The sequence below is a fragment of the Emydura macquarii genome, unplaced genomic scaffold (assembly GCF_026122565.2).
Source record: "Emydura macquarii macquarii isolate MOO-44397 ecotype Brisbane River unplaced genomic scaffold, CSIRO-AGI_Emac_v2 contig_2768, whole genome shotgun sequence".
In the NCBI taxonomy this organism is placed as follows: Eukaryota; Metazoa; Chordata; order Testudines; family Chelidae; genus Emydura; species Emydura macquarii.
The window spans coordinates 47,616,629-47,644,473 of record NW_027132905.1 but is presented as its reverse complement, the minus strand read 5'-3'; the positions used below and the strand labels follow the sequence as shown (position 1 = coordinate 47,644,473).

Below are 27,845 nucleotides of genomic sequence, written 5' to 3'. Positions count from 1 at the left end.
ACTCACTTCAGTAGTCAGTCTGCCATTCACTGGACTTTGTAGATAGATTATGACTTAAAGTCTGTCACTTTTCCCGGTACGCCTAAGGAATTTCAGAATAGCTTTTTAAATTGGCCCCCTTTTCCTTGTAGTCCGGATAGGTGTTGCAAAGAGAATTTTGTTACTCTGAGGCTTCTGAGTTCTCTGTATAAATATCTCCTTTCACTGATACAGTCTTTAGAATTCTATAAGAGATGGTCAGTGGTTTCCTGGACCTTTCATTTTTCACACAGTCCATCCTTATGTTTGTTTATTAGAAATAGATTACTATTTAATTCCCAATGACCTGTTAGAATTTTGAATAGATCCACTTCACTCTTCCTCTCAGGGCCTTTGATTATATCAACATCTTCAACTGTTGGGCAACCTTCATGGAATTTTTCCCCCTTCCTTTCATGTGCCCACAGTTCCCACCATTCCTTCCTTAACTCACTTTTTGATTAAACATTTAAATTCCAGTTTGCTTAAGGGGATCTCTAGGTCAACTTGTTTGTGTTTTATGGCATTGTTTGTCTCTTTCTCTATCAATTCATCGCCAGCTACATGCCTTCATGCGCCGGGATCCAGGCTATTACTGTGGTCACATCCAATTGCGCAAATTCGGTTATTAGCAGTAATATTTCTGCTCTCAGACTTGCCATTGCATAGTGCCGGCAACTCTGATAAGGAATCAGACAGGATGGCCACAGCAGTTGGCTTCAAAGGTCCAAGTTAGTGTCAGCAATATCCCTGTTAGCTTAGCTGTAAAGACGGAGATAAAGTTAGTTAGTCTGATGGCTTTCTTGAGTCTGAATGTGGGCACACAGAAAGGTGATCCCACTCTACCTGTTCTTTCCTCTTTGGAACCATCAGTATACATTTGGCAATAGCATCCCCACTTATCACAGATACATTGATTTGCTATATCTTATATATTTATCATTCTTCTTTTGTTTATTTTATTATACAATTCCATGTCTATCTCGGGGGCAGGAGGATGGTTTTAAAGTGATAGAGTGCTTTCCCATAGCTATGGATTTTGGCATCTTGTAAGCCTTTCTTTTCATTGAGATCCTTCATCCGCTTCTTTAACCTAATTTCATGAGGAATTTTGATGTTTTGTCCTACCTGATCTCCATTTCATTTCCAACAATCAATATATATTAGTTTAGTGTTGTCATCTTCACTATTACCTAGTATTTTGGCCCAAAAGTCTAAGTCTAGGAGCATCATTCTAAGAGTGACAGGCTTTTCTCATAAATCAAAACAAATAAATGTATCAGCAGCTGAGCAATGGGATTTCAAGCTGGGCTGATCTTAGTCCCCATGGAGTCAGGGCACAGAGGCCTATCTAGAATGTTGAATAGATTGCTTGGAGAGGTAATAAAAATGAGATATCCTCCCCTTAAACAATTCAAATTCGTCTCCCAGATCTTCCAGGTTTATTTCTTGTTTTCCTTTGTCCAAGAGCTTTTTTGCTGCCTCTGCTTCCCCGAACATATACAATTTGTCATACTCTATTACTCGTAGCTAAGCCAGATCACAGTGACACAGTCAGTCTCTGAATGCTTCTGAAAAGAGTTTCCAGGTTTACAGAAAGGTTAGGCAGAATGAATGTGGAGGGCAAGGATTACACTTGGAGAAAATTGATTGCCCGAAGTCCTTAGAATCCTGTTGCTTGGAACAAACATGACATATTTATATTGGCAACAATGGGTTCAGATCACCTTTCATTTAACTTTTAACTAGAGCTGCAAGAAACTCTGTGGTTTTGCTTCCCAGGGGTTCAGTCAAACCTTTTTTTCCATTTTACGTCTCATGAGCTCTTATCATTTGAGATTGACTTTGAGTTTCAGGTTCAAACAAGTCTCAGAACTCAAAGCAACCCTCTACCCCAGCTGCTGCTTAAAAAACAGTGAGATTCAGATGTTTTCCACTGAAAATAATAAGTCACATGGGGTTTACTCAAACATTTATCTCCTGACTGCTGAATAAGCTTAGACCCCGGGTTCGTTCTTTCAAATCTTTATGAGCCCTTCAATGAACCTGGCTGGGTTGTCAAAGTTTCACACAGCTGTTTTTAACTTAAACAACAGAAGAGATAACTGGTGCTTCATTGCAAGCTATTTTTCAGATTGTAAACCCTTCGGGATAGGGTCAGGACAGTCTTTTCTTCTATGAACAGCACAAGGGGCCCCAATTCTGGGTGGGATCTTTAGGTGCTACTGCAATGTGAAATATAATAATGGAAATACCCTTGAAAGAAACGGAAAGATTTATTCATATGTGTGCACTTCACAGACAAATGTAATTGAGATGTTCAAAGTTAACCATTCGTTAACAGCGAACAGAAAAATGTTGATTGTTGCTGTAGAAGAAGCCAAACCATGTTGAAACAACTATCTCTGTAAGGCACTTGGACATCTTGCAATAGCCATCAGCTGGAATAGACAGAGAGCTGAGTTACAAGCTGACCCATCCTAGGGCTCTCTTGCAACTTGTCTGCAGATGCTTGGATGTACAAGTGACTGAGTGCATTATCCTGGACGAAAAGTGAGCCAGATTTATCTTCCAATGGGTCGAGTTTAGGTTGGAGAAATCGGGTCAGACAAAATAGAATTTTCTTCCCACGCTAACCTTTTGGCTGTTTTGAGAGCGGAGCCCAAACCTTAAACCTTTTTGAAGGTTCTAAATAATTTAATCTTTTGTCCCCTCCTAGGCCATTATGTTGAATGGTTGCGATTCTCTGCAACTCCAAGTCATGTCCAGGACTACAAGTGGATGCACCACGATCCTCCAAGAAATGCGCCTCTTGCCATACTGCCAACTTGACCAGATGTAGGATGCTGCAAATCTCATGAGATGGCCTATTCTTCTGAGGTGTCCTGGCCAATTACACAGACTCCAAACATGGTCCAAACTGCTTATCAAACCAATCCTGGATGGTGAGTGATCCTTTTAAAGCAGGAATTCTCAAATGTTCTCATAGTGGGAAGCACCTTTTAATGGAGAGAGTTTCTCATAGATACCTCCCCTCTCTCTCTCTGTCATGAAGGTCATTTCCTCTTTCAGTCCCAGTCACATAAACATCTCTGAAGCAACTACATGGAAAAGTAACAATAGGGAAACATTTAATGTATTTTTAGCTGTCTTCTAATGCAGCTGAGTAGCTGGAAATCAGAAAGAAAGCCAGTCAACTTTCTCCAACCACCAGTGGTCCACTGGCCACATTTTGAGAACAAGTATTTTAAATGTCATGCAATATTTGGGGAACCCCTCCCAGGTTTTTCATTAAGCCATGTGCATGCCAGGACTGGACTTTGGAAGCTTCGGCAGTGCAGTTTGGATACTTGTGTAGCACATCATGGACAGGAAAGCTGACAATCCTACACCTCACTGATTTAAGGAACTCTTAGTAACCAGAGACACAACAGTTCGCTCACCACAGTGCAGTGGGGAAACACGTACATTTCTGTTAGCTACCAAGACGGTGTTTCGCATAAGTCGGCGAGTTGCCACTTTTAGTTGTCTTTAATTCCCCTTGAAACCATGATAATACTGGGTCAGAATGTCGAATTGCCTCAGGTGACAGCGGCTGGACAGCTAACTACATGTCGGCAGTTGTGTACCGACACCTTTTTGGGGTAGGGAACTAGAACAGGCTCCCTTGTTCCATGAATGTCTGTATGACTTTTAAAGGACTTGCTAATAACATAGTCACCACCTGCCCGTCTAACCCCTGTTCTCTGCAGAGCAGATGATGGAATTATTCTGATGTGGATTACTGGACTCGTTTGGCTGCTGAACTGTGGTGTCTGAAGTTTTCAAATTCAATTATTGCCATTGTGAAGCTGATTAATTCTGAGATGTTTTGTCTCCCAGTAGAGCAGCAGTAGATACAAGCTCCAATTCCCTTCACAGTTTCCAGCATTCCCTAGGAATTATACGAGACACGGAAGATTCCCTTTTCTCCCTTTTTTTTTCATTGTTTCTTTACGTGTAAAATCAAAAGAAAAACTGTCTAATGGCGTTCCTACTAACATCAAAGATCCCTGGCCAGAACTGTTGCGAATCTTTGTCATCAGAAGGAAGAATTTGGGTCAAAATTTTAGGCAATTAAATAAGAGAGGCCTTATTTTCAGAGGTGTCCCGCACTTGCAAATATCATTCATTTCAGTGTTTCATTAATTCATTGATTTAAGTTAGGTTCTTAACTGACCACCCACGGTTGAACATTTGGGCCCCAGCACACACTACTGATGGATGATAAAAAAGAGAAAGGGAGTTTGCGATCATCAAATACACCTAGTATAGCAGCCCCAGGGCATGACCCATACTTTAACCCAATAAAGCATAATAAGCCTGGAATAACAACATCCTTGAAAAAGATTTCTCCATTAACTATTTACGGACTTGTGTTAGGATGGATAGCTCCCCGCTTCAGTCTGTTATACATCCTGGTCTCTTGGCTGAAATATCTGTCTCCTTCAGGCATTACTGAGACATGGCGGCACCTGCTCATCTGCTAGTTACTGAAATTGTTTGGGGCGATCTGGTACCTTTAAGGCATAGTCACTTGTTGGAGGCAGTGAAGCAGGCAAATTGCCTGCTGACTTCTAGAGGGACCTCATAAATTATGCCACCTTCCCCACAGGTGCAAAATCCACTCCTCTCTCTTGGGTGGCCAATGAAGAAAGGGTGTAAAATTAGCAATATCCAGATGGTGATGGGCAGCAGTGTAAAACTCCAAGACAAACCAACAGATAGATGGCCTCATCCCTCCCTCGTTCAGTTTGGGAGATGCTGCTGCTGCTGACAGTCCCTTGCACGGAAAGCAGATTTGCACCCATGTCCTTGCACAAGGCCTGCCATTGTGCCCAGCCAGTGCAAGTGGGTTGTCAGGGGAGCTTTGTGCCTTCCTTTTGTCCATACAGGGGCTAGGCACAATAGCCCCCTTAGTTATTATGGAGTACTTGCATGGAGCTATGCTGGTTTATCATAGGCTGGTGTACAATTATTAATTATATGACAGTCGTGCCTAGACGTCCCAATCAGGGATCAGGACCCCATTGTGCTAGATGCTGTAATTAGTAAAACAGTGATGGTCGCTGGCTCAAAGAGTTCAAAAGATAGGACTTTGACAAAGAAAGTGAAACCTTCCAGGCACATTGCAAAACCCATCTTTCCCCCTTGGCATCTGGGGAGCTTGGGAGTGGGGGCATAGCTGAAAGGGCTGGAAGTTGAAAGATGATTTGAGTTGCGGGGCGGTCTCACCATGTGGTCGAGTGGAGCCGCTTTGGTTCTTGCATGACATATACCTAACTGGAAAATACATGGTTTTTCAAAATTGGAGGATCTTAAGTTTGGCCCTGGAAATGCTAGATTTCTAATAATGTGGATTTACCTGCTGGGAGGTGCTGGATAGGCACGAGAGAAATGGAAAATACATCTGAACACTGTACACTCTGGAGAAGTATGGAATATTCATTGAGGGAGAAATTTTGTTTTCCAACTCCTGGGCCTCTGGGGCCAAAGGAAAAGTGCTGAGGTTTTGCTTTACCCAGCATCTGATGCTTCTACATTTACCTGAAATCTCCAAATCTCTAGATGACTTTCCAAATCTAAGCCTTAATGTCTTAATTACTGGAAGAAATGGCCAAGAGAGTTATTGAACTACCCACAGTGCGCCAAACAGGCCTAATGTAAGTGCAGCGCCATTGACTTCAATGGCTGGTGTTGCATGGCTTTGCAGTGGGCCTGAATTTTGGCTCCTTGCACATAGAGCCGGGGCTGCTGGCAGGGAAGCAGACGCTATAGTGTATGGGAGACCTTTATTCATCATATCACCCATTCTGCACACATCTGTAAGTGATATCCAGCCTGTGGATAGGCCACGTAGCTGGAGGGATTACGCATGGGCAGCAGAGCTATTTCAGTCTATGCCTCTCTGATTATAGCAGCTCAGCTGAGCAGTCGCCAGTTGAAAGGGACACAGCATGAATTAAAAATCCCGTAGTTTCATTTTGTGGAGTGTTTTTGGAAGAGGAAGAAACGAAGCTCAGAATATAAAGTGCACATTAGAATCAGCCATAGGTGCAATATAGCGATATAATTTAACTATATAATGACCACTGACATGTAGGTCACAAGAGGGTGCTATATACTTAGCAGAAAGCTGGCTGTACGCAGTACGTAAATAGCACAGGGCAACCACGTCTGTGTGATACAAATAAAGGACCAGGCCAGTCACTGCAGTCACTGTGTTTTACTGGATTATTAGGCAGATAATTCTCCTGCGCCGCTATTCCTGTATCAGGATTTCTGGAACTGTCTGGAAAGTTTAAAATATGAATGATGGATGACGTTTCAAAAGGAGGCGAGAGGGGGTCAATTCTGAGAGAGATGGGGAAGACACACAAACAAGCAAAAGCCAAAGAGAGAGCTGAGCAAAGCAGCAGAACGAGCAGATGCAGAAATGTCAGACAGATTAAAAATGGTTGGGAGGAATCAAGTAGAGGAACAATAGAAATGAAGAATAGTGCAGGAGTGGTAGCAGATTACGCCTTACGGAACACAATAGCTGCTCTTGTATAGCCAAATAGCAAGATTGTTATGCACAACCATCCTCTGTTATGTGTTGTTTGGTTTGGCTCTAAACTCTTTGGGGCAGGGCCTGTGTGCTACATGTTTGCACCACAAAAGAAGAGGCCTTCTCTTGTTTGCCACCACACCCCAAAGGGATCGCTGCACTGTCTAGATTCCTGCCTTCCTCTGCATGTGGAATGATGTCTTGGACATGAAGTCTGCCTTCAGACCACATGGAAATCTCATACCACATTGATGTGTGTAAGGTACAAAATGAGAAGCTAAGGAAATCGTCTTCAGCCACTGGCAGTGCCTATGCTAGGTAAAGGAAGTTTCCGATTTACTGACCAATGGGGACGTCTCTTTCGGGAAGAGGACTGTGGATGGAGCCTAGGAGTCAGGAGAACTGAGTTCAGTTCAGTTCCTGCCTCTGCTACTAACATTCTCTGTGATCTTTGGCGAGTCAGGAGTTAATGTCTCCTAGCTCAATTACCCCTGTGTCAAATAGGAATAATATTACCGAGCCGTCTTTTGAATGAAAAGCATTCTGATTCTGCACCATGCAAGTCCTTGAGCATCCTTGAGCGTAGGATCAAGCCCTATGTAAGTGAAAGGCATTAATTTTAATTATTATTATTATTGTCGACAGGGACTACATGACCACATATTGTGTCAGCTCTGTCTTTTGTACCTGAAAGAAACCAGAACAGCACCAGCTCTGACCTAAAACACATTCATTAGGCTAAATATAGAGAGGTGCTCAGACATACCTGTAACTTCCAATGCGACTACTTCCTGGTAGTTTGCAAGACTGGGCCTGTAAAGGCAATTCTGCAGAAGCAATATCAGCTGTAGTTCCTTTTTGATGCTGATTGTGGATGAATTCCAGGCCAGAAGGGACCTTTTATGGAACAGGGGTTGCACATTCTGTGGCAAATGAACAGCTGTCCATTTGCATGTTCATTTGGTAATGAAATGTTCGAAATCATGGTTGTAATAGTTTGTTGGACTTGCCTAGTGGTGAGATAGCGATAACGGTGCCCGCTTTACTCTGAGTGGTGTCATAAAGGAAACTCCAAGGGTCAGAAATGAGGGATGGAATAGTGAAGGGGGTGCTACACTGGCAGCGTGTAGGAATTGCAATAATACAGGACGTTGTAGGACAGGATTGCAGTGTTCACGGCACCTTACCCCTCCTTTGTCTCCTCTTCTCACTTGCAGTTCTGTCTCTTTCCATACAACCCCTTACATCTCAAGAGCCTTTCCCATCCTCTGCCCTGGTGGGAGACAGCCAAGGAGGAGGAGTGGCTTGCTACTTCTATTTCCTGGGGCTGCTGGGGGCCAGTGTGGCCCCTGGTGCAGGTTGGAGCAGCCCAGAGAGATGCCATAACTTGTGCCCCAGCTGTAATATCCACTGGGCTGTTCGCAATCAGAGAATAGGTAGATCGTTGGGATGTCCGACTTGTGCCCCCTTCTTCCCATAGCCCACTCTTTCCTGCCCCCAACACACCTCCTGCATCAGTGCATGTGGGGATTGGTGCAGACCTGCCTGAATTATCTTTGTGCCTGCTGGAAAAGTCCTCTTTGCTGGGGGTATTCTCGAGGGAAGTGGGACTTTGTCTGCTTTGCAACCCCATTTACACCAGCTATTCTTGCTTACCGGGACTACATGACCCTTCTTACTGCCCTACCTTGCCACCTTCAAATTCCTGCTGTGAACTCACTTTCCCCAGCTAGGTCTCATCACCAGGCTCTGTTCCGGCTCTGCGCTCTCATTGCAACAGCTAAAAAAAAAATCGGAGCTAATGAGAGTGCTATGAAACAAGACAAACCGCCACGGTAGGTTAGTGCACCTGTGTACATGCATTTGTTATCATAAACACTTCAAATCGTGACTCAAAGCGCAACTACTCTGCAGCGTCATCTAGGTTGATTGAGCGCTGCACCTTAGAACCTAGCGACTTCATTCTAGCTCTCTTACGCCAATCGTCACGAGCGCTAACAAAATCACGAGCCATGCGGTAAAGCAGGGCACTTAGTCTAAAAGAGCAGAGTGCACGGCACAGTCCCAGTTTCAGGTAGCCCTACATGGAGAAGTCTTCTGGAATGGACTGTCTATTTCCATGGACAAGTAGCATGGACCTGGCAAATTCAGATGCTGCTATTCCCCTCCTTCTCAGAACTCTGCTTTCCCTCGTCAGATGTAGCTCTAAGCACTTCACAAGCATAGACAGGTTTAGAGGGAAGGGCACAGGGGCAACCTATGTTGGATAACGGTGACTCCAAACACATTTCTATAATGTGATAACAAACCAGTGTTGCTAGTTCCCCTGGGAGTTTAGGGAGAGATTTTCAAAGGCAAAAACTGGCATTTAGGTGTCCAATTTCGATTGCTCGTCAATGGGAGTTAGGCACCTGCTGATCAATTGTGCTTTTGGAATATCTCCCCCTTAGCCCTTTGCTGCTGACGTAGTGTCTGGGCCACAAGTCGGCCTGCTTGTAGGATGTGCTCTGCTCCCTGCAGCTGGAGGGGAGGGGATGTCCTCCTGGGAGTGATACTGTCCATCATTGTCACAAAGACCCACGTGCTTCTGTACAAAGGCATGTCTGCTGGATGGGGATGGGAAGAATGTCAGATATTTCAAACCCCCCGAGGCCAAGTCTTCAGCTGGTGTAACTCTGTGTAGCTCCACTGCCTCCAGTTTATTCCAGCAGAGGATCTGGCCCATTATACATATTTGTATCTGGACTCCTGTGGACGTTACCAATGCAACATGAAAAAGTAGCAGCTGTGGATCATAAAGAAGTAGATATGTAAAATGCCTAAAAGGTCAAGTGCCCCTTCCTGCTATTATGGGGTCTGTTCCTTCACAGAAGAGAGGTCACATTTAACTGCTCTTGCACTTGATCTGACCAAAAGAAGCCAGTACTCTCAGGAAGGGCATTCAGATAAAACACAGTGTTCGCTGTCCCAGCAGGTTTTTGGCTTCCTGCTTTACAAATGGAAAAGAAAATAGACCTTAGCAGCCGTCCACGCTGGTTCTCTGCCTGCCTTTCTTTTGAGCACTGCGCACTTAGAACTAGGAACACAGCATGGTGAGAGAAGAAATAAAATAACTGACTTTGTGGGGTTTCATTAATTAACTGCTAGTTAACCATGAACTGGTGAACCATTAATTGTTGCTCACAGAGCCACAGGAGACGGTATGATTTGCATTTTGCTGGAATAAGCAGCAAACATACAGACAGGCTCCCTGCTTCCTTTAACTTGCAAAAACAAGGGAATCCTTTCAAGCGCATCCATTTGTCCAGTCATCTCTCTCCAGACAGCCTACAGTATTATAAATCCCTGATTGTGTAAATCCTCACATTTACCTCCCTCCCTCCCTCCCTCACACACTCTCTCTCTCTCCCCCCTCCTCCTCCCTAGTCTGCTGCTATCTGATCTATGATGATATGTGATCTCGTGGATACAACCACACGCGGGCACACACACACACACACACACACACACACACACACAACTATCAGGCAGTGCTACTCAGCTGAGCAAAATGTCTTTCTCCTAGCAGTGGGGCTCATTCTAGCTTTCAAATCCTTGACGATGTTGCCATGCTTTCCCCTCTGCCTTCTACTTTCTCTCTCTTTCTGCCTTCTCTTCTTACCCCTGGGGCATCTTTGCCCTCCTCTCTGCAGCTGTACAGACTACCACACTGTAGACTGCAGGGATCAAGGACTCCCCAGGGTTCCTAATCCTTTTCCAATGGACGTACGGAAACTTCTCATAGCTGACAACAATATTCAGGCTATTCCGGCTGATTTTTTTATCTTTTATGGAGATCTAGTCTACTTGGACTTCAGGAATAACTCCATCACCTTCTTAGAAGAGGGCACTTTCAGCAGTTCCACCAAACTGGTGTTTTTAGACCTAAGCTACAATAATTTAACACAGCTTGACGCTGGGATATTCAAAGCGTCGGAGAAGCTGATAAAATTAAGCCTTGGGAACAATAACCTAGCAGATGTGGATGAGGCTGCTTTTGAGAACCTGGAACAGCTCCAAGTGTTAGAACTGAATGACAATAATTTGCAGAGCCTAAGCGTGGCCGCCCTGGATGCGCTTCCATCCCTTCGGACTATACGTTTAGAGGGCAACCCTTGGGTCTGTGACTGTGACTTTGCCAACCTCTTCAGCTGGATACAGGAGAATGCATCCAAGCTTCAGAAAGGTAAAGCTAAACGACTTGCAAGGCAGCTAGTGTGTGTGTGTGTGTGTGTGTGTGTGTGTTGCCTGCAGTGATCCAAACTGGGAATTGTGGTCCGACCACAATTACACATTTGAACCAGCGAGTCCCTTAAAATGAAGCTGGTTTCCTTTAGTAATCACAGCCCCTCCCAGTAAATGTGATATTTTGGTCCTGAGACTAAACCTAGCCAGGTTGAGAAGGAGCCTTTTCCAATAGGTTTACCCAGCACAGGCTTTGGTTTCTATTAGGTAAATAAACAGATTTCCCTTAATAAGCCCTTTAAATGGCTGAATATTTTGTGCCAGAGCGTTGGGGGAACCTGATTTTACCCTGCCTAGATTTTCTGTAAAGCAGCACAGGAGAGTTCAATTCATGCAGTGCATTTTATACCACTGGGGTTGTCGACCCTTTCCTGGAATGAGTTGCTTTTGATTGCCTTCATTGGGATCTCCATCTCCAGCTTGGCTGCTGCTGGTTTCCATACAAATAACTTAGCTTCTAGTTTTGGAAGCCAATTTACATGAGAGCTCGAACTGCAAAATTTGGAACGGCATCCAGATTTGGATCTGGAACAGCTCAAATTGCAAAGCACTTAGTTCTGGGGTTTTGGCTGGTCATTTTCAGACGTGCATTAAAACAATAGTAAAGCTGCCATGTGCAGGAATCCAGGTTCTCCCTCCCCAGATCTCCTCTTAATCTTACAAGCTTTAAGCTGGAGATCAACCACAGTTCATAGCTCCCAACAGGTCATAAGCTCATGTCACCAAGGTGCACGTGAAAGACGGGCTGCTAGGAGCGTAGGTGCTAACAGAGAGACCAAGGTCACACAAAGTAACACCCTAATGAGATCACTGCTGCCTGGTCTGCTTCTGAGCAGAGCTGTGTTTGACTGTGGGGGGGTATGGGGGGCAGGGTGATAAAAGGCTGAGGTTTGCGAGCCAGGGAGGAGGGGGAGAAAGAGGGAGAATCCATTCTCTCAAGAGCATCTCTGTGTATTTCATGGCGTGTCAGAGGCAGAGGGAGGAAAACACAGAGTGAGCCAAGAAAGCAATGTCAGTAGTTCCCCCCCTTCATCATCAGAGAGGCTGTAATCATTTATTTGAGCTCTCTCTGTGCCTGTGACCTTGGATGGCATTTTTGATACATTAATCGTGTTTGCCCTAGGCACTCACTGCTGTAATAAAACCATCCTCTATTCAAGGTGAATGAAGTGGTTTGGGAAGAAAAAGGGTTGATCTCCTTGCCCTCACCAGGCCTGAGCTGAACTTGACCTACTTACCCACAATGCCCAAGTCAGCGTTAGTCTGTTTCTGAGCTGAAGGGCGGCCCAACTCCCCTGCAGTATCTGATCCAAACCCCAGCCCATCTCTCCCCATATCCAAGCCAAACCTTCATCCCTCTCCCCCACTGTGCCCCAGCTCAACCATCACCCGTTTCCCCCAGCTGCCTGTCAGAGCTGCATTTTAACTTTTCTCCCCAAACCTTTAACTGAGCCAGAGCTCTGATCATTTTCCCCTCGCCTCCTTGTCTGAGCCAGCACTTTATCTGTCATTTCCACTTTTTTTTTGGCCAGCCTTACACCCATCCCCCTTAACCAAACCCAATCTGTTTAACCTTCAAAAATATTCAAATAATGAGACTCCCCAATCTGCCTCCCTTCTCAGTATAGCTGCTTCTCTTCCCCCTCACCCCTTTCATCCTCCCATTGCTCCTATAACTGGTCCTAAGTTTACCTGAATTTCTTTGGCCTGGCAATCCCTAGAGATCAAGTTTTCTCATAGGATTTCCAGTGCTTCCTGGGGTCAGCCAGGCTGGAAACATTTTGTCAGAGTGTTTTGTTTCAGTCATTTCCAACCCCAGCTGAACTCAAGAATATATAAGCACTTGTTCTGAGGTCCTGAAGGAGGTTAGAGGCAGACCAATTAAAAGTCTCTTGGTAAAGATAAAAGAGGGGGATAAAAAACAGGGGTAACATCATGGTTGGGGTCTACCATAGACCATCAAATCAGGAAGAGGAGGTGGAGGTTGTTTGTAAGACATGGGAGGTAATTGTCTCACTCTACTCGGCACTGGTGAACCCTCAACTTTAGGAAAGGTGTGGACAAATCGCTCTCCTTTGATAAAAAATTTAGAAAACCTGACCTGTGAGGAAAGGCTAAACAAAAACCGGGCATGTTTAGTCTTGAGAAAAAAAGACTGAGGAGGGACCTGATAACAGTCTTCAACTATATTAAGAGCTGTTATAAAGAGGACAATAATCAATTGTTCTTCATAGCCACTGAAGGTAGGACAGGAAGTAATGGGCTTAATCTTCAGCAAGGGAGATTTAGGTTAGATATTAGGAGAAACTTTCTGACTCTAAGGGCAGTGAAGCACTGGAACAGGCTTCCAAGGGGAGTTGTGGAATCTCCGTCATTGGAGGTTTCTAAGAGCAGGTTGGACAAACATCTGTCAGGGATGGCCTAGGTTTACTTGGTCCTGCTTGAGCACAGGGAGCTGGATTCAGTGGCTTCCCAAAGTCCTTTCCAGTGCTTCATTTCTATGATTCCATGATTCTTTGAATCAAGAGAGCAGAGGAGCTCACCAAGTTACCAAAAAAAGTCACTAAACTTTTCAAGCTTTCAGAAGATGAAGTTTTATTTGACTGTTGGGCAAAAATTTGGGCAGGTTCTTATTTTATCTGAAATGGTCTCCCCATTCCTATGCCCCAATCCTGTGAACATGATTAACTTGCCTGTACCACATGAGTGAATTTAAACACGTACAGTCAGAAGGGGTCAGAGCCCTCGTTCGCATTGCCTCATCAAAGCTACTGCTGTTAAAAGCACAGGCGGTCTATTTCATTGAACTTACAAAAGCATTGCACAAGGAGGTGAGAGCAAAACCAAGCCACAAAAGGCAAGATTTTCTCCACAGCACTTTAAAATCATTGGGCCTCATCCTACAAGGCTTTGTTTCTTGTGTCGTCGTTTACATTACGAAAAGTAGGGGTAAAAATAAAAAGGTCACTGCTCTGATTTGGTGACATTTTTATACCCACGTTGCACAGCTGTAAGTGAGATACGTGGTGTCAGGCATTAAAAATCAGGCATTCTATCTTTTTTTTGGCATGATCGTACACTAATTGTCCAGAGCTGCTCGGGTCTTTCTGGTGATATCACAGCCATGAAATAAGTTCCCACACCAACAGCGATCCACCTCGACATTTGGCGTTCGGACTAACTGAATTTCCCAAAGTGCTGCTGGAAGTCTGGAGTCACAGACTGGAAGTCTGGTGTGTTCGCGCTGTCAGCACATCAATATAAGTAGGGCAGCAAGCGGTACGCCTGGAAACAGTTTAGACAGGAAAGACAGGGACAAATTGTGCAGGTTTCAAGATAAAGGTCTGAATTCCGCAGCACTCTTTTCCTTTTCAATTCTATAGCAGTTCCAGTGTTTATATATCCTGGTACACATTAATGGGGAAAGCTGAGTTGTGTGGAACTGGCTGGTGATTATCTCCACTCGAGATTGTTTAGGTATACGCTGGGATTAACAATACACATTGTCAAGGGACAGATCTGTAAAGTCTTGAGCCTGGAAATTGCACATGCCCTGCATTCAACAACACTGAGTTTGTGTTTAAAAAAAAAAAGACACCCCCGTCCCGCTCCTGAAATACAGGTGGAAATTTAAGAGTGGAGAGACTGATTCTTCAGTGTCTTACGGCCCCTTTGCACCAGCTCCATCCGATGCAGTGGACATCCTTGGCAGGTTCCTTTGGCAGGCTCAAAGCTGCTTTGGGATGTCAGGGTGGATTGGATGAGGAGAGAGCGAGCCAGGAGAGGATGAGAGGCACATTCCTGCTATTCTCTGGCTGCTATAACAATGATAGGGCTATCCGGACCTGTACTAGGGACTGAACTGGGGGCCAGGACTGCAGCTTTCAGATACTTCTGTGCAATACGGTCCCTTTAAGGATCAGAGACCAGTAGAAAGAAACAAGAACTAAGTGGCTGGGAGAAAGAAACTTCAGGATAGAGTCAGACTCTCTAAATTACTCTTGACCGTGAGCTTAAAATGAGACTGTTGGAAATGCAGTTTAATGTATAGCACAGAATGACACAAACTGGAACTATGTACCCAGTCCACCAACTAACCCCCCATGAACTATATGTATTAAAAATGGGATCTTGATCCAAAAGTGCCTGGGGTTTCGGTTTTGCAAAATAGACACCTGACTGATGAAGTTCAACCCCGCATTGATGAGGTCTGAAAAAAATTCAAATCACCCTGCAGTGTAGCCCGTCTCCATTGAAATTCCAGTCTGCTGCAGTACATATGGGCCAAACCCCAGAACAATTCATCCAAAACAGCCTTCCTCTCCCTACCATCCAAATGTCTGGATAAATTGGTGACCTGCATATGAACCACAATCCAACCTATGAAGTTTTGCAAAACCTACATCCATTGTCCTTGATTTCTAATTAGCAGGGCAACCACTGGAAAAGACCAGTGAAGTTACTATTTCTGCTGATCTATTTGACCAGAAAGTCTCTTCTCAGCTGTGCTGCTGATGCGCATCTGGCTTAGCACAAACAACTGGGCCTTGATTCCTTTTACCGATCATTTATTTACCCAACCTATATTTCTAAATAAAGCATTACTCAGCAAAAAGGGCTTCTTCTCACACTCTAAAATGAAGGCAGACTTGTTACAGAAGCTGCATGAAATGTTTTGCACTCAAAACTAATGGCTACTGATCACTTTACCAATTTTGTGGAAGGCAAGTACATTTTTTTTAAATGTAAAATGTTGAAATTTCATCATAATCCGGAACAAAAGGCTTTTTTTTTTTTTTTTTTTTGCCATCTAAATGGTTCCATGTTTAGTGAAGCCTGAATTTGTGCCATGCTTCAAGTTGTCAAAAGAAGTGAAGGTCAGTGTAATAATAATATTTTGATTTTATATAGTAGCTTTTATCTGAAAGGATCCAAAAAGGGCTTCTCAAACTACGGATGAAATTTACTCTGATGTATAAATCTTGTGTGGACTCTCTGCACCGGGGGGATGAATTTTATTGTCTATACATGCGGCATGAATTTCAGGAACCCGGTAATGACCAGCTCACAGAATGCTAAGAATAATGAGGGCAGGGAAACTAGGGCAGATTTCTGCTCTTAAGAAAACTTCCATGCGATCTGGAGTGTCTATGCAAAGAAGCAAGGGTCTCTTTTATTAAAGTTCTCATTTGGAAGACTCCTCCATGCACAGTAAAATACACAGAACTCTACTTTAGAAGGATCAAAGGCTGAGCTGGTTTTGCCAGGATTTGACCCTGTTGTTTGAGGGAGTCAAAGTAAGTTCACATTTGAGGCTTAGACCACTATGCCATTCCCTCTACTCAGTTCGATTGACTCCATGATGCATTTTATTTTTTGCCAGCTGAATTTTACCACAAGTGATTGACAAGGTCCAGATTCAATCGAGTGGAAGCTTTAGAGGGAAGGAGCTCATATAGGCTCCTTTAAGGAACCTGATAGAAGTAGGGTAAGAAATGGGCTATTAAAAAACAAGAACTAACACTGAATAAATAGCAGGACATTTGGAGAGTTGGGGTGAATAACTTTTGGAGGCCTATTCAGACCACCCAACTCTGTTCGGTCTGCAGGACTGGTCTAGGGAGATCTTGAGAACCTTGGGTGAAATCTTGACCCAACTGAAGTCAAAGGAAATTTTGCCATTGACTTCTGTAAGGCCAGGATTTCATCCACAATCTCATGAGATTTCTGGTATTTGCTGCTTCATGTAGAACTAACAATGCTATGAAAATACAACCCTGCTGCTCCTGCTGTCTGGAATAACCTTCCTGTATCTCCTGAACTCATCTGCTCTCTCTCTCTCTTATGTCCCATCTCAGCTGAAAATGCATGTTTCGTCACTAGCCTAAACTTCTTAATTTAATTCTTCCAATTCTATTATTTACCACTCCAGGCCCTGATGCTACAATTCGCTGCAGGAACCTGCAGGATCACGCCTAATTCTGCCATTTCATCATTTAATCCTATAAAGCTTTTTTGGGCACACAGCTTGGAAGGAAGATGCTATTTTAAAAATTAAATTGTGTAATGCTGTAAAAGGACCCCCCTTGATTCTCCCCACTTGCATGAAGAAGGTGGGTTCAGATAAAATGCAAGTACTGAAGGGAATTCAAGTGTTCTGGAGTGCCCATAATAATTTAAGTGCTTTGTAGAGGTCTCTAGTGCTATTTTATACCTTGCATGGACATGCCATGGGTAGCTGTGAGCGTGACCTTGTTTACTAATGGCTAATGCATTTTTAACATGACTTTTAATTAGAGTTTAAGTAGTCCTTGAAGTGTGACTGTGGTGTCTCCTTTCTGCCATCTTTTTTTTTTTTTTTTTCCTTTTAGTGCCTTAGGAAAAGCCTTATCGGGAAGGGTGAGGAAGCTTCTGTGCTGCAATGGTATTGCAAAGAGCAGTCACTGTGCCATTAAAACTGGTGGCAACAGCACTGGCATTCTCATCCTGTTGCTATTTAATGCATATTCCACTTAAGCTCCCTCCCTACACTTTACAGGAACAAAAGGCTTTGATGGTCTTATTTGCTAATTTGCTGCAGCCGTAGAACTATTTGAAAGATTTGCATAAGTTTAACCAAGACAGGAGAGACTGTAAATGGCTACCATCAAAACAATATGGTCTGATATAATCCATGTGATGCTCCATGTCCTTTTCTGGGTTAAGAGGCCCACTGTGTTGGCTACTCACAGAGCCCCTAACAGATATTCAGGGCCTTGGTTATAAATGTAGGAAATCGATGGTCTGAACATTTAGCCTACGGAGTGAGCTCAACTGCAGATAGGGAACTGGTTTTCACTGGTGTACTATTCTGAAAGTGGTTTGAACGTGTTTAGATGACACAGTGGTTTAAATGCCAATGCCGTCTGCACTAGTGCTTCTATCAATGGTCCCACCAGTGGGAGCTGCAACAGTGGGAGGTTTCCCAGCTAAGCCTAGGAGAGACATAGCCATATGCTGAAGTAATAGTAGAATCACAGGTCTCTGGTTCCCTTTGAAAATTGTTGGAAGGGGCCCCACAGGTGGCAGGAAATCATACGTGAAAATACAAAAGCCATGGCCAGAGCCATGTCGTTGTCTTGTTTGCCAGGCTTTTGATCAGCTGTCTTTTGATCAGCTGTTGTTCCGCTTTAGAAAACTGTGTACACAGGAGTCACATATGACCTTAAGAGAGCCAAAGGGCATTGGTTTCATATCACAGCTGATATACACTCTGCTGTGCGTCTGCAATGAACGGTTTTGTCATCAGCTACCTCCCCGATATAGACTGCTTAAAGATGAGCTGCACAACAAAGCTAGGAAGAAGGCTGGGAATGAGGGAGGAGAAAATGAGTCTCGCGATTTACAGAAGGTGGGGGTGAGATTATGGGCAAGTTTTCTGGAGTGAGGCAATGGAGCCTGAACCGAATGCGGTAACAGGAAACCAATGTGGGATTCCAGGGGTCGGGCAATGTGGTTGGAGCTATGGAAAAGAATAACTTGAACAACCGTGGTTTTTTGTGGACTGGAGTGGAAAGAGATCAGAGAACAAGGTTACAACGGATGAGGGTCAAGAGATGACCAAGTCATGGTAGTCTGAAACAGAATCATGTAATTTATCTACACTCTGCTAATGTAGGTTCTTGCTGCCAATGGCCAAATCCTGACCCCACTGACATTGGTGGCCCTAATGGACTCAATGAAAATGGTAAATGTTAATTTTAAAAGGTGTCCCATATTTAAAGGCACAAGTTTCGTTTCCATTTCTAGCTAGGCGGAAAGTCAGTAAAACCACTGAACTTCTTGTCAGTCTTCTCTTCCTCCCATTAGTACCTGTCCCTATTTATCTGCAGTACACAGAAGCCTACCTTTACACGGTGTGCTAATATAGAATTAGATCAAGCTTTCATTGAAAAGGCAGGAGGCTACAGTCCATTTCCTTAGTACAGCTTTTCATCAGCTATCAATACACATGCGAACACATCCTTAGTTTAGTACATAATACCCAAGGCCAGGAATGGAATTAAAAGCTCCGAGACATCTCACACATTCAGCAGCTTTAGTCTATTCAAGCAGAATCCCCTAACAGAAATAAGATTCCTCCACAAGCACACTGAATCGGTTTCTATATATACATTGAATCCTGTTCATTTGCAGTAAAATGATCTGTCATGGGATTTTTTTGTTCTGTTCCCCATTTCTTAGGCTTTTCAGGAAAATATTGGTAATCCTTATTTTGCAAATTCACTCTGGCCAAACATTTCGGGCTAAATTTACACTTAGGATCTAAAACAAATGTCTGACTTTGGAAGGTAATGAACACAATCAGCTCTAACTGAAGGTAAACTGAGGTCAATGGAAATAATGAGCACTCACCCCCTGCGAAACAAAAAAAAAAAAAGGCTAATTATAGGTTCCTAAATGTGGAATTAGATGCCTGCCTGTAAACACCCAGATCTCAATTTTTTTGCCTTTCTTTTTTGGTACCCATAGGCAGGAGTCGAGTGGCATTCCAAATCTCTTCAGAGCAGAAGTCTCTCTCACCACCTATTAATACAGCTATAAGACATTAGTGACAGTGCTAAAGTAAAAGAAAGGGAAATATAACTAGTGGCAAAATACCATATAAGGAATAAAATGCCGCAATTAAACATTTCAAGGCTTTGTAACCTCAGTAACATAAGAGAACGGCAAAAATTTCACCCAAAAATAAATTTTAATTTTTCTGGAAAAGTTGGAGTGGAATATTCAAATGCTCTTGTAATAATCTTGGGTAACTCACCCATGCATATTAAAAATAAAGCTGAGGGAAATATTTGCAGTAACCAATAAATTTAGTCCCCTTTTCTGCTGGCTAATTGCCTGACAACATTCTTAGATTTTTACAAATGTATCAATTATTCAATGGATAGTTTAATGTAATATTAACCAAGGCTATTGTAAGTTTCTGGTATTAGGCAATTATAATTATTAGTAGAAGTAGCAGTAAATGTTTATATTATGGTAGCACCCAAAGGAGCCAATTGGGAGCTGTATAAAGAAAAGAGGGAATTCTAAACCTAAAAGGACAACGGACTAAAGCAATTGTATTGTAATATTAATGGGCTTCAAAATATTCCTAATAAAAAGTATAACTAATATAAATATTTCTTAAAACATCCTAAGTATTAGGAATAAGCAAGGACAGAGATACAGAGAGGTAGCCGTGTTAGTCTGTATACAGCAAAAACAACGAGAGTCCTGTAGCACTTTAAAGACTAACAAATTTATTTTCTGTAGGCATAAGCTTTCGTGGGCTGTAACCCACTTCTTCAGATGCAAGGACAAAGACCATACTCAGAAGGTCCTTTAAAGCAGAGTCACGTTAATGTGAAGTTATTTGTGCTATTTGCTGCTTATCTCTAGTCAGAGGAACATAAATCCAAATCAGAAGTTATCGTATAATATATCATCATTCATTGCTGACGTCTGGGGAAATATTCACATCAGATCCAAGAGTAAGCAATTACAAAGCAATCAGTGGGCCAGCTGGTGTGTAGCTAGAAACTTGTTTGTCCAAACAGCACCAGTGACAAACACGATTGAATCATGGATAGCGAATGCTGCAGATTTCTTACATCGCTTAAATGTACCTGGGTGTTTTGTGTGGTGTTAGGACGTGAGGCAGGATGGCAAGGTCACATCGCTTTGGGCGGCACAATATTTCTAGCAGAGCTCTTTTCAAAAAAGTGATACAATGGTTCACTGAAACCTTCTTTCATTTTTCATCCCCTGAAATGGGGGGGATGCAAATCCATTTCCCAGATTGTATCCATTTTCAAAGCACGTAAGCAGATGCATAGTCATCCTACCTCTCCCCGATGCCCCCTCCACTTTCTGCCACACATTTAGTGTGAATGCCTACACCTGAGTGTCAGGGCTTTACCCCATTGGGGCCAAAACAACCAGCAAGACTCCTTAACGCTTCCCCGTCCGTCGTGTGACAATAGTAAACCACCCCAGAGTCACGTTCTTCTAACACTGAACAAGGAACTTTATTCAAAGAGGTGGAGCTTCTGCCTAGAACCTTCCCTCAGCACTATCCTGCCTGACTTTTTGCTATTTAAAGAAACAGTGCACATAGCCTGACTCTCCTCAGAACACACCTCTTTTCAAAATATTGTTCTAGAGCTCCATCAGTTTCAAGCGTCCCCCTCTTTTTTTTTTTTTGGCTGTAAGTTCTTTAAGACGCAGATCTCCTTGTTGTTATGCATTATGTGTCTAAAGTCCCTACTGCAATGCCTGATCTCTGCCTGGGGTACTAAGTGTGCCCATAATAATAAGAAAAATGAGAAACAATAGACTGCTTACAACATTAATACATCTGCCTCTTCAAATGACCCAAGAGAAAGATACAGAACATCCAACCTTGTCCTTGGGACAGCTGGAGTTTAAATGATAAAGTGTGACCCTGACCGAAATAACATAAGCGACATATTTATAACACACTAACACTTGCTATTTCATGTACAGATTTGTGTTTGGTATGAAGAGGCAGCTCTTCTGAACACTGTGTGGAGCAAGTTGACTTATATAACTATCACCTTTATTAGCTCCAGCTGATATTTAAACCTCGAACTTTCACGGTCCCCCTGAGACACCCTTTATGGAAAAGCTTTGTAGAATTTTAAAAGGTTAAATCGACAGGGTTCTGTAGAAATCACTCTAGAAGCCTATAGAAATGAACAGTGAAGGAGATTCTTCCTGCAGTTAGTTTTAACCATTTTGTAGAATTGTGGAACAGGGATAGAATTGTCCATTCAACTGAATAGGATGGTTCAAAACCCTCTAGAAAAGACAACGTTTCTATTACATCCCATAGAACTACCCGGTGGGTAGCGAGGAGATGGACGAGGTGCGGAAGTCACTCTGGGCAGCAGCATCCCTACAGGGAGATAACCATTGTAACTAATGCAGCAGCTTGTCTTGCCCTTCCTTCATACACAGAACCCCCCACCATCACTTGTGGGAGTGTCATGTAGAGAGGGGACAGTCCAATGGACTCCAGGTCCACCACATGGACCTGTTGCTAGATGTGAGATAAGACCATCTCTGGAACGTAGAACATCTGTACTTCCGATATAGTGGACTTGAGTTTCATGATGATGGGGACCACTCACATTGAAATAGCATGAAGGGTGTGGCACAAAGCTGTGAAAGGAAGGAAAGGCATTGACAAAGTCCACACATCTTCCTAAATTCATCATGTGTTGCCTAGGTAGCGTAGCACTTCCATTTGGAACTAGTTTCTCCTACTGATAGATATAGCTATGGAAGCTGATAGATGTTCAGCCCGAACTGGAACATCAGATCTGACCACCTTTGAGGAAGTTTGGCTGTAGCTCTGTCTCCCAACTCTATGCTGCCCATATGTGTGTATGCATACACTAAGTAGCATCATTACAACAACACTAATTTCAGAGCACCAGAGATAGTGCTCTTGATAAGGGTATATTGGTGCAACGAAACCAGGAAAAGCAGACTTACAGATTTCAAAATAACATACCATTACCTAGTTTTGAACTAACAGGCCATATCTTGCCTTGACTCTCACCACTGCTACAGTGGGATTGCAGATTGTATGTTCTTTGAAACGGGGACTGACTTTTATTATATTTTTGTACCGTGTCTAGCACAATGGGACCCCAATTCTAATTTGGGGCCTCTGGGCCCTTCTGGAATACCACTAATAATAACAATAAGCCAGTGGAGAATTTTATTTTATGCATGAAATTCACCCCGTGCAGAGCCCCAGCACAGAGCTCATGAGTCACTCAAATTGCATTTAAATCCAGCAGAACTTAAGGGGTGCATAGGCCAGGTGTTTGCGTTCTGCGTTTGGGGTGAATTTCAGCCTCCGTGAATATTCAGGCACTTAAGCTTAACAATGAGTTGCTCACAAAGTATCACAACTCATTCAAACTGAAATTCGCTTTCACTTTTGAATGACTATTTGCGGATTTGCCCCCCTCACGCCCCCTCCCCCAATTTTCAGCTGTACTTAATTCAAACTTTCCTGTGTCCCCTTGGAGCAGACTTTTCTGTCGCAGCGTTGCAATGATCTCCTCCCCATAGCAAACATCCTCCTGTTAATTCCAATTTGCAATATGTTACCCTGATTCGCTTCTGGCTGTTCCCTAATTATGTTCCAATGTGTTTTAACCGTTAAGATGTAATTAGTGTTTTAGAAGCTGAGAGTGACTAGGATTTCATTATTTCTAATGAACAAATGGTATTAAATAAATCATAAGGAAATTGGATGGCCCTGGGAAATTGCATATGTAGCCTTTGCTCTCTTGGTCCCTGTTACAACTCTAGTCTATGTAAAAAGTATCCAGAAGTTTTTACTATTTGGATGGCCTATATGTGATGAGTTGATGGTCTGAGGCCAGTTCCTAACGGACAGGTGTCCACATCACAAAAGCATATATAACAGTTAACACCTTTGCTGATACATGATCCCTGCTCCCCGTCATCAGCAAGAATAGCGCTCAGGATCTTCAGATAACAAGGCTTTTACTAATTGTGTTACAGGAGTAATTCCAGTACCTGGGAGCAGTAGAGGGGGAGGGGGAGCTGAGCTCCCCACCCTACTGCTCCCCATTACTTTAACCCTTTGCAGTCCCAGCAGTAAAGGTCAGTCCTGCAAATTGAGGGCACTGAGCACCCTGCAAGATCACATCCTCATAAATGGATGCAAAGACTGAATGATATGAACTGAGGGAATCGTGGGGGGAAATATCTGTGACTGTTAATTCAAATTAAAAAGTGAATTTTGATTCAGCCATGTGCGAGGAACCTGAGCGTCCCTCAGAACATGGCAGAATGTATCCAACGTTTTGCTAACCAAGAGTTTTGATCAACTAGGGTTCAGAGAACCAATGTGTGAACGAGGCCACAGTTCAGGGATCTTCCAGGCTGATCTGCTCTGAGAATGGTCCCATTTTGGCAGGACAATTTAACGGAATTGGGGCTAACTTTGAATTTGCAAAGAAAATGCGGAACGGCTCCAATTCCTACCATTCCAAATGACTCGCCATTGATTAGCTACAGCACCCATTATCAGCCCTCAGGGCTGCTCAAAGAAGTTCTCTCGCCGCACTCTCCAACACCCCTTGTCATTTCAGAAAGTTTCTTTCTCTCCCTTTGTCATTCCCTGGCTGCGTCACCTCATGATTCATGGCTTGACTCTTTCGACCCAGTGTGATGTGACAGCCAAGAACTTTTAAAAGACGGGATTTCTCTCAGTAGTTCAGACGCTGAAAGTCTGATTTTTCAGCACAGTTGGGCCAATCAGGTCCTTTTATGTTACAAAATGTTACTATAGCAACCTGACATGAAACATTCCAACAGCAAGGAAATTTCTCAAAAGCAGCAGGAAAGAAACCGTCCCTTTGCTTTTGAGAGAATTAAACTTAATTTACAATATGCAAGGCTCCCTCTGCAAATTACCAGAGCAGTGGACAATTAATTTCTAGTACAGCTGTATGCAAAAGCTTTCCAGGGTTCAGAGCCACTCAGTATATTTCTCATCTGCCACTGACATACTATAGGTGGTGTGGTCTTACACAGCTCGGTGCCTCAGTTTCCCCATCTATTCAAAGGGAATAATATATACCTCATAAGGGCATTAGAGAGCTTAATAATGTAGGATTAGATTTTCAAAAGCACTTGAGCAATTTAGGAGCACAAAGTCCTTTGAAAGTCTGGGATATGTGGTCCTAAATCAGTTCGGTGCTTTTGAACATCACAACCTTAATATTTGTGAAGCATTTTTAGATGCTTGAATAATATTACATTTATATGAGGATTTTCGAGGTTGGACATGACTGTCAGACTTTCAAAACAGCTCAGGGCTAGATTTTCAAGTGTTCGCCATCCAGAATTGGGGTCTGATTTTCAGTCATGCTCAGAACCCAAGATGCTGGGCACTTTTGAAAATCAGGCTGTGTGTTAGCTAAGCACCATATAGATAAATTAGGTTAGTATACAGAGATCATAGCAGACTTCTGCTCTTCTCCTTTTCCAGATTTTAGGAAGCTTATCTGGAGAATATGGGTGCCTTTGTTTATTTGCAATATAGAAAAAAGCAAGAAAAGCTCAAGCAAAAAATGGTGTCTGGCCACATGTTGTAAAGGTGGCCAAATTTTGGCATCGTCTAATCCCCTCTGATACCTCATTCCATAGCCAAACCCACTCATCCAAGAATGCTTTGTGTCCAACTCTCATATGCTTCATCCTGGGCTTTTTTAGCTGTGTTGTCCCAGAGAACTAGGTAGCTCTTGTACGGAGATGAGGCTTACATACAGGGTAACAAGAAAACATTCTACAAATACATTAGAAGCTGCCCCTTCTAGTCACAGGCATTATAATTAAATGTTACCCTCCTCCCACCAGCTGCGCCCTGATCCATCACCCTATCTGCACGAATTCTAGGGAACATTTATGTACATGACTAACTACAGGACAGACTCAATTTTCTGAAGAGCTCAGAAGACATTTGAAACCATTGGCTTCCTCCGCTTTATAGGATGCTGGCCAGGTCCACATAGCCAGCCAGTCTGCATAGCCGTCCAGTGTACATTTCCACTGCCCTCCAGGCTTACAACGTGCAATACATACTCCAGGTGGCAATTTGCCCCATGGAAACCATGCAGTATCTTCCTCTGCCACACAACCTTGGTCATTCAGACTGGTATCGTCTTCTGCTGGTGTGCTTTGGAGAAGCTTGCTGACAGCTCTGTAGTGTGCTGTGGATGAGAGGAACATGGGGCACAGTGAAGGTGATAGAACCTTGGGAGAAATAGCCGGGGCTGTGCTGAGAAGTTTTGTACCCAGAGTTTGGTAAACCAGGGTTGCAACATTATAGGGTCAAAAAGACAGTGAAAAAAAATGAGCCTGTGATGGACCTCAACCTAACCTTATCCCAAATGAGGCAACTACTATGTAGCAGCTAGGTTGGGTCCAGACTGTCTGTCAGGTCTAAGTCACTAGCTTCAATAGTCTTATAGCAGGAAACACCCAACACAGTCCTATTGTAACAACTCTCCACGTAATTAAAATTAAGTAGGAGCTGCCTTCATGCAGTCATGCACAGTACTGCACCAGAAACACACCTCTGTGAGCATGCAGTGATGCAGAGTCAAAACCTGAGACTACCTTTCCAGCTACTCTGTGTTCACCAGCAGACAAAGGGAAGCATGTATCAGATAGACCAGTAGCAGCTCCCAGGCCATTAATACACATTTCCCCTTTACGTTTATATCCTTGGTAGCCCGGTAAAGTCCATCATGCTAACGACCCCTGAAGAACTCACTCACTTTCCCCATCAATGCTCTTCCTAGGCACCATTAGAAATACTCTCCCTAGCGTGCTTGTTCTGCAAAGGGGAGATTAATGCTTTTACTGCTGTTCTCGCTGTCAGTATCAGACTATATTCACGCTAGTTTCTGAATTTGGATTTCTTAATTTCATCATAAAGAAACCAAACTATTACGCAGCTCTAGGGATTCTTCAATAATGCATGGAGGAATCATATCTGATACCAACGTGTCAAAGAAAATGCGAAAGTAGATCACAGAGTTAATCAAGCATTGGGAAAACCTACAATGGTATTATGATCAGAAGATAATCGTTGCCGTGGTTTTATCCACGGAAAGACAGGATGGGGGATGCCAAGGTGCACGACCTCAGCACCAAGGGGAATAGCCCTGTGCTTCTCTCTCCAAGTCCTTTGGCTTAAAGGAACAATGATCTATTTCAAGCAAGGTCATTACAAAGGGTGCAATGTCCCCTGGTGCAGAGGGCAGCCCAAGACCTGTACATTATTCAAGTCTCACTTAAACCCTCAAGCTAAAGAGTAATTGGGATTTCGATAGTGCATAACACTGTAAACCCTCTGTGCAGAGGGGAATTTTACCCAAAGTGAACTAGTTGGTTTCTGTTGTTGCACATAAGGAAAAAGATCCCACAGGGGAACGCACGGGGGTTATAGGGCGGCATATGAAAACGATACTGTCATGTGGAGTTTGAGGCTTACGCTTAAGAAAGTGTTTTATTTTTAGAGGTGAATGTAGTGCACAAGAAACATGCCCAGCACAGCTAGCTCTGAAGACCGAAGTCCTGTTGTTATTTACAGAACATGCATGTTTCAGGCTTTCTCACCTGGACTAACTAATGTGTCTCAAACCTGACCTGAAGGGGTAAAGACCAGAGCATAACTCAGTCTCCATGGCCCTGTCAATCCTTGCCATCTTTGCTGAGATCAACACTAATATTATATTTTTGGGATGTGGACACCTGTCCACTGAGAACTAGACAGATGCCCCCCAAACTTATTTGTCACAGGTTATGTAACAACAGCCATCAGATGATATCAGCTTTTGGTTCCTTCCTTCCTGGGCTGAATACAAATTTAGAAACCTAACGGTGATCCCCATACAAATCTCCCCAGCCACCCAGGTCCCTGCTGTAAATGATTGACCAACCCTCTTCTCATCTCTCCCTTCTCTCTTTTTCTTTGCAGGTCTACATGAACTCCAGTGTTCCCTGCCTATGGAAAATAAAAGAATCTTTTTGAATGAATTATCTGAGGTCAGCTTTAGCGAATGCAAATTTAGTTTGTCATTAACGGATCTTTTTATCATCATCTTCTCTGGAGTGGCGGTCTCCATCGCTGCCATTCTGTCAAGCTTCTTCTTGGCGACACTGGTGCATTGCTTCCAGAGATGCGCTCCCAGTAAAGATGATGATGATGATGAAGAAGACAGCGAGGACTGAACCTTTCCTATATTTAAATATCCCTTGTTTATAAATTTCTGGATCAGCAGCCAACGTCAAAAGAAGAACAAGAAGAAAGAAAAGCTAACTTAGATATCTTGAGCTCAATCCAACATTG

At 43.3% G+C, this 27,845-nt stretch overlaps 1 protein-coding gene across 1 annotated transcript; it reads left to right on the top strand.

Annotated features, from left to right (window-relative positions):
• The first annotated feature begins 10,051 nt into the window (after positions 1-10,051).
• Positions 10,052-27,727, top strand: LRRC38 (leucine rich repeat containing 38). Its single transcript, XM_067566843.1, has 2 exons — positions 10,052-10,832; positions 27,474-27,727. The coding sequence occupies exons 1-2, from the start codon at positions 10,052-10,054 to the stop codon at positions 27,725-27,727; spliced, it is 1,035 nt and encodes a 344-aa protein (XP_067422944.1).
• The last annotated feature ends 118 nt before the right edge of the window (positions 27,728-27,845 follow it).